General features: G+C 43.1%; 1 protein-coding gene across 1 annotated transcript in view; it reads right to left on the reverse strand.

The window, feature by feature from the left end:
• itpr2 (inositol 1,4,5-trisphosphate receptor, type 2) overlaps positions 1-12,753 on the reverse strand; it is a 59,784-nt gene that overhangs the window by 22,017 nt on the left and 25,014 nt on the right. The window contains 6 exon segments of the mRNA XM_029433147.1: positions 9,577-9,685; positions 10,330-10,472; positions 11,021-11,202; positions 11,329-11,449; positions 11,719-11,847; positions 12,021-12,146. Coding sequence (XP_029289007.1) covers positions 9,577-9,685; positions 10,330-10,472; positions 11,021-11,202; positions 11,329-11,449; positions 11,719-11,847; positions 12,021-12,146 — 810 coding nt within the window.

Consider the following 12,753-nt stretch of genomic DNA (forward strand, 5'->3'; position numbering starts at 1 on the left):
CAATCAGCGTTCCCCTGAGATGCAAGTGGTGGACAAAATAACAGAAACACCGCTGTGAATTAAATACAGTTTTGATGAAGCTCATACTCTGGTGGTACAGAGGTGTTGATCCAAGTGATTCATCGTTTAATCAATTTGTGAATTGTGTCAAATGTGACATTTGTTGCTTTTCTCTGTTTTTTTATTTCATTGTAAATATCTGTTAATAATAATAATAATAATAATAATAATAATCATCTGAAGAGGTCATCTTTAGCCACTGTTTTCTGAACTAAATTAGGGCTGGGCAATATAGACTAGATTTAAATAGTGGTTATGGTAAAATAGCACAAGTGTCTTTCCCTAGTTTTAAATTCTGCATTACAGTAAAGTGATATCATTTTCTGAACTTGCCAGAATGTTAAATAGATTGCATTTATACAGAGCTTTTCCAATCTTTGCAACCTTGTCAAAGCGCTTTATAACACATGTCAGCATTTACATATTCTCATACAGAATAGAAGGTATCAGGAGTGATAAACATTCACTCACACACCGTTGGCCATGCCATTGGGAGGAGTGTCTTGACCAAGAACACTTTGACACGTTGACCGCAAGGGCCGGAGATCGATCCGCCAACCCTCCGACCCACAGCACTCTACCTCCTGAGCCACAGCCGCCCAATCAAACCAAAAATCTGATTGTGTAAATATTTTGTGAACGCAGAAATAGGCAACTCAACAATATCATCTTAATATCTACACCGAGGTCTTTGTTCAAAAATACCATGATATTAGATGTTCTCCACATCACCCAGCCCTACACTAAATGATTTATTGATTATTCCAGATATTTGTGGTTTGATTAGTCAATGATGACAATCCATCCTCTCAGGTAATGTAGTTTGGCATAGAAGGTCATACGTTTTTCTTTTATTACATTGCAAGCTTTTGCAGTGTTCGCAACTGATGCACCAAAAATGTTGGCAGCCATTATCTGGCCTCTTTGTCCCTCTCCAAGTTCCCTTATTCTCACCCCTCTATTAAAGCTGATAAATATTGCTAATTGGTATTCAGCTTGATATGTCTCGTTTGTGGAGCTGCCTTTGTTAGTGTTTATAGTAGTTGCTGGTGCATTGCAAACAGCTGTAATGTGGCACAGGAACAAAATCTCTAATTAACACTGAAACTGAATTATTAAAAGAGAAATACTGGCCACTGCTCATGGAATATTTTCAACAACACTCCAAACTGCATGATGAGACAAATGAGGCACCTAAAACCCTCGCCACGAAGGCTGCCCGGTTACAGTCCAGCTGAAGAGCCTCAAACTAAGTGCACTGAGGAGTGAAGATGTGGAGGAGCACGTGCGGATGATGCTCCCTGTGTCAGTAAACACTCCATCTCATCTGCAGTCAGCAGAGACACTTGTCTGCCTGCGCTGTCTGGCTGTGCTGTCTCACAAAACACACACACACAAACACACACACACACACACACACACACACACACACACACACACACACACACACACACACACACACACACACACACACACACACACACACACACACACACACACACACACACACACACACACACACAGAGACACACTTGAACTGAAGGTGAGGATCCATTGAGTGAGCTTCTCTCATTTCCACACAGTAATGCAAAGACACAATCTCAGTGCAACTCCAAACTCAGCACTACGCTCTGTAAAGCAGTGCATCCCAATGCACGCTCTTTGACTGATTGCAGATTAAATCACGTTTGACTTAACATTTCCCCTTTTCATGACTGAGAACGTGATTGTTTTGTGCCACTCTCAAACACCAGTGAAATAAACGCTCTGTGGTGGAAGTTAAAAAGAGGGTTGGGGTGACAGGTTTTTACTCTTGTTCGCCTCACTTTTGGGCGATGCAGTCTGCTGGCTCGGGCTGCAGAAAGGAGAGGAGAGGAGAGGAGAGGAGAGGAGAGGGCATGCAGGATGGCGGTAGAGGAGAGTCAGCACAGCCTGACTCATCTGCTTGCTGCTGCATTGACGAGGAAAAAACTCCAGTCAGGTGATGTAAGAGCCACGAGAAAGAGAGAGAGAGATAGAAATAGAGGTAGAAGAACTGACAGAAGTAAGAGGAGGAGGGAGGGAGGGGAAGTGGGGGTGAGGGAGAGGAGAAGAGGAACAAACAAAACCCAGCGAGGAGCAGACAGTCGTGATGTTTTAAAATGTGCACCGGCACGCCACACTGCGGCTCTGGTGTCCAAGCTGGGGATGAGCTGCCGATCCCCACCTCCGGCATCCTCACACCCCACTCTTCTCCCCTCCCTCCCCCAGCCCCCTCGCAGCTCTGCTGTCTGCAGATCTCTCGGAGTCTGGAGAGATGCAATGAGAAAAAGACAAAGACAAAGCCTGCCCTGTGCTTCTTTAGGTGGTCTGAAAACTCTCACAGGCAGCGGAGGGCAGCGCCAATTGTGAACTAAGACAGGCACTGCCAGGGACGGGCGGGGGAGGCTTGAGCTGCTCAGGTCAGACAAGGTTGATAATAGCAAAGGGGGGGGGGGGGGGGTACTTTCTTCCATAACAGAAACCTGAGGGAACTTTGGGTGTGTGTCTTTTGTAAATAGTGGGAAGCTCTGATCAAGTAAAGTACACTGTAAAAAAGGACAAGTAGAGTTTTCCCACAGGCCATGTGAAGGCCGAGCAACATCCAACAACTTTACCATCAGGAAGCAATATTTATGTCCCAGCAGCAACTGCAGTCAACACACTTTGTTCAGTACGGAGTTTCAAACTGAAACTCTAACTTCTATTGTTGTTGTAGCACATGACACTAAATCTCAATCTGATCACGCACAGTATAAAAGTATGCGTTGCATGTTATCTAACAAAGACTTCAGATGTCTCTAAGGAGTCAGTGAGCTCCTCCACAGTTTGGAACTGGAGGGAAAATGAAAAGCTTAAAGTGGGAGCCGTCTGTAATACAATACATATCCATATCAATGTGGTTTTGCAAGGCTTTTTCACCAAGGGAGTTATTTCATGAATAGGACAAAAATCAGGAAATCAAGACACATACAGTCACATTATCCTGCTGTTTTAGTACGGACACTTTGGGGACATGAAGGGAGAGAGTGAAGAGAGAGATGTGGGAAGACACAGGCAGGGCTGTAGCTGCCATTGAGGACAGTGAGGTCATGTCAGCTCTATTTTTCTGGGAATTTGTGGGGGGTTTTCAACATTGAGGGAGATTTTTCTGTTAAAAACATCCACATTTTCCAGGCAGATTCCAGTGTTTTTAGACTCACCTTTTTTAACTTACCAGGATTCTACACTTTTCCACCAGAGTTTCACTCCTGACAGCATTAAGAGGACTTCGAAACAGCATTTAGACATTCATATTTGAAAATGAAATTTTATATAGTTTATAAGCAGTAACTGCTCCATTTAAATACATTTTACAGAAAATATGATTGAATGTGCAGTGGTTTCTGTAGATCACCACAGGTAGCTCTGCAGCTTGGTGCACAGGGCCAAAATGTTCTACCGTGGTAAATGCATCTGATAAAACTATTGGAGACATGCATCACGTGCCGCCATTTATAATGTTTTCAAGCTGCAATTCCAGAGCACATAAAATGCTTTCATAATACAAACAAGCAGATCAGGAAAAACAAATTAAAGCCCACATGTGAGAGCAATTGGTGCGAGTGGTTCAAGGAAACACAGACCATCAGCGTAAACAAGAATTCATTCGAACGTTAGCTGGCGGGTTCAATATGGAAGTGTTACATGCGATTCACTAACATTGTTAAGCACTGATTGTGTTAGTTAGGAAACAGACTGTGATGTTGAAGATAGGCTAGCTGGTAAGGTGCAAGTGAAGGTTGTTTGTTTCATCTGCCTCACTGGTACTCAAGCATAAGGTGGACAAAATAAAAAACAGCTTACAATAACAGCCTTGCTGTGTTTGCTGGCTTAGATTTGAGCCATGCTGGTGGCGTTGCTTTATGGTTGGATATATTAGCCTGTTGGTCGGTTCACCACTTTGGTCCAGACTGAAATATTTCAACATCTATCAAATGGATTGCCATAAGATTGTGTACAGAGATTAATGTTCCCCATTGTGTGAAGGCGTCTGACTTTGGTGTTCCCCTGACTTTCCAGCAAGCGCCAAGTTTTCACTTATCCTGTGAAATATCTCAACATCTGCCTGACGGATTGGCACAGAAGATTGTACAGACATTCATGGTTCCCCGATGATGTGTCGTAATGGCGCAATCACAAGTTTACATTTGTGGTTTTGGTTGAAATGTCTCAAAAAATGCTAGATGGATAGCCCTCAAATTTGGGACTGACATTCATTCATTTATAAAAGGAGTACTGAATTGTAATTTTGTTGGTGATCCCTAACCTTTCATCTAGCAGCACCAGCAACATTTGAATTTTCCCAGAGCTTTTGCTTATAACCAAATACCTGCAAAGAAATTGGTAATGCCTCAGTTACAAACATTGGTGAAAAGAAGAACAAGAGTCACAAGTAGCCACAGATGAACATTGACTGAAAGACATCATAAAAACAAAATGAAGTTTACTAAATTCTTATTTACTGCAGGGCTGTTGTATGTAATTCTAAGGTGTTTCTATTATTATGTCCATAAGCAATCAGTCCAAACACGTTGCAATTCATATCATTCAGCCGGTCGCCGGTCATGTGCCTCCCTGAGCACAAGTGCCCTAACTCACATGCAATCAGATTCAAATAACACACTATGAACTGTATCGAAACACTGTTCACAATGACAACTACTCTCATTCATAGTGGCCCTCAGATGCATGAGGCCCAGAAGTTAAGGCATTTTGCAATTTCACAAGTGTTCTTTATTTTTTTTACAGGGCGGCTCTTTTCTCCTTGGCTTAGAGCTAAAAGAGTTTGGAAGGCACCGCGCTCCTGGTCTGAGGGCATTTCTACACAGGGTACACTGACTTCCTGTGCCCAGTCACGGCCAGTCCAGACAGACAAACAACATGTGCTAATCCCTCATCGCCATGGAAACCAAAACATAATACTCAACTAGCAGACACCTGACCGATGAACCAAGGGAGGTGATGGAGGAAGGAAGGAAAGACCTTCTCGACACAAACTCAGGTAGTAAAATATACAAGACAAAATAGACCATTTTTTTTTTTTACGTTTGTTTACTCCAACTTTGTGACTGGACTCAGCATGCTGTGTCAGCCTGAATCCAGTCAAAGGTCAAACCATACAAGGTATCCGTGAGCACATCCAGCCCTGCCTGCCGGCCTGACCTGCTCCATGTGGATAGACCTAAGCCATGTTCCACTACTCCCATCTGTACACAGATAAAAAGAGAAAACCCTGCAGCATGAGCTCACGCAGGGACAGCCAGCATGGCAGTGCACGCCTGGGAGTGTGTGCGTGCGTGTGTCTGAGCATGGCTTTCCGTCTACATGCGTCTGTGTGATGCGCTTAGTATCAAGAGGGTGGTAATCTGTAAATCTGCTTTGACTTGGGCAGGTGTTGTGAAACTTGGCAAGCAAGAAAGAAAGATATGCACAGGAATAGAAGGGACAGACAGACAGCGTGTGAATGACAGGGATAAGTGTGAAGGAGAGGGAGGAAAGAGAAACAGAGTGTGAGTGTTTTATATTACATAACTAGCTTTTTTTTAATCCTCTGAGAACAAGAAGACATGCTTACATGCATATACACCTGACAGCACATTGCATACATATGCATGCGTTCACAGGAAATAACAACTAAAATATGCAAAAGTTCTTGTGCCAACGTATTAAAGGATAAGTCTAATGGTATTCTATATTTTTCTTATCATCAACAGTAAGTACTACTATCAAAAGCCTGATATCATTTATTAATCTGTGCCATAGACCTTCATTATTGTCAAAAAACTATAAAATAATTTTTTTTAAAGTTTATGATTATGATGAACACTGTATCTTATTTTGAGTCCATGCATATTGAGTCAATGTTGTCCAGAGCATATAAATCGTATTTTGAATTCACAGTATATTGTATGCACTTAGTCAATAGAGCACTATAGAGCAATTCAATCCACATGACAATTAACTTTCTTGAATCCGACAACATATACATTCCTGGTGCTTTAAATACTCAGTAGCGCATCAAACTATATATAATATAATATATAATGAAAATAGATCCTAACAAATGCATTATTCATTTCTGTTTGAGTTACATTTCTGAAATACTACAGTGCCCAGGTGATTTAAGAAGTTAAAGCCCTGAAACGTATGCCGGCGCATACGAATATTTGTCAGAGTCCAAATACGTCCAACTTTTCATCGGATCGGAAAAGTGAACATATACAGATACGCATGTCTAACCTATTGATAGCGTATCACCTACTAATACAAAATGTATCAGACGAATGCCCAACGAATGCATAAGATATAAAAAAACATGGCGTATGCAAAATATTGGCAACACGCTGGTGTACGTAGATATAAGGTAAGGTATAAGTAGTATTCGTTAAGAGCTCACTGTGTTACGCTGGGGTGCGTCGTTGAACGCTGATGTTTTTAACATGTTCAAAATTACCGGACGTACCCGACGTGTGCTTCATAAGATATGCTGACGTTACGTGACGTTAGATATACGTGAATACGGAATACGTACGTGAATACTTACCTACGTAAATACCTACGTGACTTCGTTAGAGGTACGTTAGATAAAGGCTACGTCGGCTGACGGTGAATCCTACAGCCAATGTATTGATAACGAGTGGATAACCTATTCCTACCCTATGTTAAGATGATGCCTGACGACGGAGTAACTTATTAAACATGTTTCTACAGTACAGCTAGCGTTCAGCATGTTAGCCGTTCTCCAGCATCAGCATGACGTGAACCAGATGGCACTTTTCCAGCTCCGTTGGCCAGACGCTCTGATACGTTTTAAATAGGTAAGTGATACGCTATCAATGTTTGACATGCGTATAATAATTTGTTATGTATTCGTTATGTATGCGTCAGCTACAACACCGCTGTGGAAAAGTTGGACGTATTTGGACTCTGACACATTTTTAGTTAATTTTCATATACGCCGACATGTTTCTGCCATACGGCACTGTGTATGTCTGGTGTGTTTTGGCGTATCGTCTGCGTCCTTCAAACGATCACAACTTACCCTTAATTTATATCAACCTATAAGCGAGTTTTCTTATGCGCCGGCATACGTTTTCTTTTTTTTTATGTATTTGGGACACACTTTGTAAGATTTACCTCTTCAGTAGCAACAAATGGGCGTGCAGCCGATGATCACAGACAGGGTGCGGTAGTCAGAAAGTATTGAGAGATGGTTGTATTATTGTATTGTATATATAGTTTTTCCTGCGTAATTTCTAAATCACAGTATTATTCTTTCCCCCAAAAAAACATGTCACCCAAGACATATTGAGGGCAAGTGGGAGCACACATATTTATGAGGCTGTTCTACCTGGCAGCCAATAAAGTGCAGTGCAGCAGCAAGGGCTGTAGATCTTCCCCCCCGCTGCCCGACCAGCGCTCCTGGCATGACCCATGCAAACAGAGAGCAGAGCCTGGGTGGGACTACAGGGGAGAGGGATAGAAAATAACTCGGGCAGGCAGACAGAATGCGATAGACTGAGACAAAGCATGGAGGGGGCAAAGGAGGAAGAGACAGGCAGAGAGCGGACAGAAGAGTGAGAGTAGGGAGGGAGGGAGGGAGACAGAACGTGATCGTCCACGTGACGCTGGCTCAGGCACTGCAGGCTGTTACGTAAGCGCACCCCCTGCCCTGTCTCCTCATGGACTGAGCAGACTCCGCTTCTCTCCAATCCCTCACCCTGCAGCCGCTGCCCACTTTTTTTTTCCCTTCCACTCACATGGCTCCTCACATGGCTGCCTCTCTCCCTCCCCCCCTCAATCACTCCATCTCTTTCTCTCACTCTCCTCCACCCACTCATTGCACCCCAGGGGAGCACCAACCTCTGCTGCCTAGGCTGTCACTCTGTCTCTCTCTCCTTCTGTTTTTGTCTGTCTGCCTCTCCCTCTCTCATTATTTCCATCAATCGTTTTTCTCTCTCTCTCTCTCTCTCTCTCTCTCTCTCTCTCTCTCTCTCTCTCTCTCTCTCTCTCTCTCTCTCTCTCTCTCTCTCTCTCTCTCTCTCTCTCTCTCTCTCTCTCTCTCTCTCTCTCCTCTCCTCTCTCTCCCTTCCTCTCTCTCTCCCCTCTCTCCCTCCCTCCCTCTCGTGCAGTGAGGCTGCAGCTCCACGCTCAGGGCTACAGGGATATGACAAAGAGAGGCCACAAATACATGCTTGAGCACACTCACACACACCTACACAAACTGACATTTCAAATATCGTTACCGTCTAGCTGCTCGAATGCGCCGAGCCGCTTTTAAAAAGTGACTGTTTTTCCACTTTAAATTCCTCTGATCTTATTCCACACAACTGTTGAATCATTTGCCTTTTGAAAAAAAAAACCCAGCTTGGCTGACTGACACAAGATGCAAACACAAATAGGGAAAACAAAACTCTGACTCCTCAAGCAGCTGTAAGTGACACTGGCTGGCATGTACTATATTGACAAAGGTAGTCTTGACAGTATTACTAATGCTAATACTATTACATTGAAAGAGAGGGTAAAGGCACATACATGTGTTCTGTTCTAAGTGATGTTCTGCTGCAACAACAACAGCCTTTAGCAGAACAGCATTGTCAGCCAAAAATAATCATGTCTGCATGAAATCCCACATGGCAGAGGGCAGCGACATATGCTTTCTCCCAGTTTACTTCAGGACAACATTGTGTTTAATACTTAAAAACTGAGCTCTAAGAAATCAAAACAACTCAGTTGTTGTTTTCTTACTAAGAATGTTCTCTGCACACGGATTGAAGTCTCAACTCGAGCAGCACATTCTGTGTTGTGTGAATTGCTCAGCGTTCCCTCCTCTCAGCACGCAGCTGGAACAAACACACCTAAACCTTACAAAAGACCCAACTTTTTTTTTTTATTTGTACGCACCAAGGGGGTGGAGGGTGAGGGCCAAACATACACACATCGCAGCCACCTCCATAAGTCTCCTCTACCAACTCTCGTCGTTCTTGTTCCAGGCCTCTGGCTGAGAGGGGGTGCAGCAGGAGATGTGCTCCTGCACCCCCCACTCGCTGCAGTATTGATTTGTTTGTTCAGTGCTAGCCCCCCTCCTCTTCCTCCTTCTTTTACTTCCTCCCTCCTATTCTCCCTCTCAGTGCGAGTGTGTCCTCAAGTGCCTTCCTGTCTTATGTAACATAGAAAGGCCCACAGCATACTGATGAAGGGGAGTCTGGGCTCTGGGCCGACAGACCTGGGAGAAAACAAGGACTACACCGCACTGCTGATGGGAGTACAGCTTTGCTGGCACTTGAAGACAGATAATGTTACCTAATTCATGATTTTTGTATGCAACTGTGAGAGTGTGAGTGACTAATACCATTTTCTTGTAGAACCCTGAAGTTTTACTTCCTTAAAGTGACAAATGACGTAATTAAAACCATGTTTCTGTGATATACTCCCCATGCAGGGTCATGTACTCACAGCCTCCTGAAAGCATTCCTTCTTGTCCAGCATCTCTCTGAGTGTTTGCAGGATCTTGATACACAGCTTCTCCTCTTTGTCCATAAGCTTCTTGGTGTGTTTGATCAGCCTGACAGAGGGACAAGAGAAGTGCTGCATCATTCAGTCGGGTCCTGCTAATGCAGTCACTGGCTCTTAAGTAAAAATAAAGCAATACTTTATTGATCACCACCACAGGTGAAATCTGCTTTTCTGCTCTACATGGAGGTCTGACAGCAGCAGCAGAGTAACAGCACCCCTGGAGGTTTGATGATGTATCAAATGTATTTTATTGTGAATATCTAATATGTTAGTCCACTGACCACAGATACATTAAATTAACTTTGTTTTCCTTTACATATTTGCTATTGTTTCTTCGAAAGCTAAATGTTGGTCTTTTCAATCTTTATCTATAAATTGAAGTATAGGTTTTTTGTAATTGTGTCCATACTTAATAATACGTGATAATACTTAGTAGTTAATAAGTGTAGATTTAATGCAAAGCTAGTTTTTCCACCCTGGCTCCCTTTCTGACAATATTTAATTTAACACATTTTAAATATCAGAACTAACAGCTATCAGCAACTTCTGTCAAAAATCCTAATCCAACTCTAAATCAGCCATGCTGCTGGTACTCTCAACAGCTAGATGAACACTTTAACATGTGGCCTCCAAGCCCTCAAAAATGAGGAGTGTGTTCTTTGTTCCTTACACAGGTTATGGACAGTGACTTACTTGGACATGAAAGCTCCGCTCTCACAGCGTAACCGAGCAGCCTCTGGAAACAGCAGCTCGGGGCTGTGAAGAACATCCACCAGCACAGTAAACTCGGCCTGAACCTTCGGACTGAACTGTTCCTCCAGAAGGGACACGACCCCCTGTACATCACAGACAGACAGACATAAGGCTCAACAAACTGCTCTCCTGGAAAGATTGATACTGCTGAAGACCATTCAGAAAGCCCTGAGAAACTCTGATCTTGGACACTCCTGTTCATATACATTAACATATTTCAAATAACTATTGGCTGGATTGCATGAAAATTTGTACAGATAGCCTTGGTCTCCAGATGATGTAGCCTCGTAACTTTAGTGATCCCATGACTTTTCGTCTAGCACCACCAAGAGGATGACAATTAAGTGAAATGTGTCAACGGGTTGCCATAAAATGTGTGCAGTCAGAAAAAACACAACCCTAATTCATTATGAATCCTCCTTCACGACTGAATTATGTTTTCCAAAAATGATTAGGAAAAGACATGTTTAGATTGTGAACATGGTGAACATTACACCTGCTTAACAATTGTCATTGCGAGCATGTTAGCAAGCTGATATAGCATTAAGCTCAAAGCTTTACTGTGGCTATGTGCCGTCTCAGAGCTGATGGTGTGGCTGTAGGCTCCTAGTCTTGTTAATAAAATGTGCACCTGCAGCTTCTCAATGATGTTCTTGTAGTCAGGGCCCCCCAAGGGCTCCTTGCGGGGTCGTGTGCGGACAGAGGTCCTCCAGTCCTTGGCTGCTCGCTGCACCATGTTGCTATGGACCTTGAGAGACAAAGTGTTGACCTGACTGTCCAGGTCCACTGGGATGGCTATGGCCCGTGCCTTAGCTGGGGAAGAACACAATTCATTTACTTTCACATTAATCAGTAATGTACATTTTATTGATACATCTTAAATGTATTTAAATGCCTCCATCTCCATCATTTCGAAGACAGCAGAGTAGCACCACTCACCAACGTCAGCCAGTGTTTTGATACAGCTCTCAATATTAACCTTCTGGGCTGGGTTGATCCAGGTGCAGTTGTAGATCCTGAAAGACGACTGGAGCAGCTTGATGAAGACCGACTGGTTTGTCTGTGAGGAGAGAGGCAGCATGGAATATTGTTCTTTAAAAAAGGGGCTTAAGTGTAGAGAAAGACAGAGATAATCCTGATGGGAACACTTCAACAGTGTGTCTGATAGGAGACATTAGTACAGACTTCTGCTTTAAAACACCTCAAGCATCTGCTCGAGGTACAAATGTCTGCAATAAAATAAGGAAGTCTCAGGTGATGGTGCCTTAAAGGCAGCAGTCTGCTGTCAAATATTTTTACTGTAAAGTAGCTAAAAGTTGACAAAGTTACCTGCAAGTTGGAGTGGTTGACAGAGAAAGGCGAGCTGAAGAAACCCTTGACAATGGCCATCACCGTCTCTGTCACATACTTCTCCAGGGCCAGATCGGCATGGTTACGGTCAGTGGTAGTGTTGCACACCTTAAGTACAAAAAAAGAAACAGAGAAAACAAGCTCATCGTCACGTCACATCATTTTGCAGCCTGTAAATGGATTTAGCATACGAGTAAGCCTCGATGCATCTCCAAACACAAACTGCCTCATTAGAAAAATATCAGGCAGACATGTGACCTGTCAGTGTGACGGAGCCTTACACTGGACATGTCCACCAGGAAGTTGTCAAACAGCTTCCAGATATGGTTGGAGGTGTAAATCTCCTTCATTTCTACTTCTGTGTCCACGTAGCAGTGATTCACAAAGTTCACATAGGCAGTTTTGACCTGGAAGATAAAGAAACAAGATGCCTGGTTACTGTCAGATAAAAGTAGATATGTCAAAAATGTTATACGAAATTTGAAAAATTGTATATTATTTATCTATAATACAAAAAAGAAACAGAGGAAACAAGCTCATCGTCACTTCACATAATTTTGCAGCCTGTAAACGGATTTAGCATACGAGTAAGCCTCGATGCATCTCCAAACACAAAATGCCTCATTGGAAGAATTTCAATCAGGCTTCAGAGCATGCCACAGAACCGAAACTTACTAAAATAAGACTAAATTAGTGACCTCAGACTAAACTCTGATACAAACAAGGTCTCAATTCTTATCCTGCTAGACCTGAGCGCAGCATTTGACACGATCGACCATGACATCCTAATTAATCGTCTGGAAAAACTGGTTGGTCTTTCTGACTGATATATGTTCTGAACCAGTTTAATACACAAAGGGAGAAAGTATTTTGTCAGGCTTGGAGATCATGTGTCAGAGAAGCATAATGCCCACTTTGGAGTTCCACAAGGGAGCTGCCTCGGTCCATTACTGTTCTCCCTATACATGCTACCACTGGGGGACATCATTAGAGAACACAATGTGTGCTTCTATA

Source organism: Cottoperca gobio, chromosome 6 (assembly GCF_900634415.1).
Source record: "Cottoperca gobio chromosome 6, fCotGob3.1, whole genome shotgun sequence".
Taxonomy (NCBI): domain Eukaryota; kingdom Metazoa; phylum Chordata; class Actinopteri; order Perciformes; family Bovichtidae; genus Cottoperca; species Cottoperca gobio.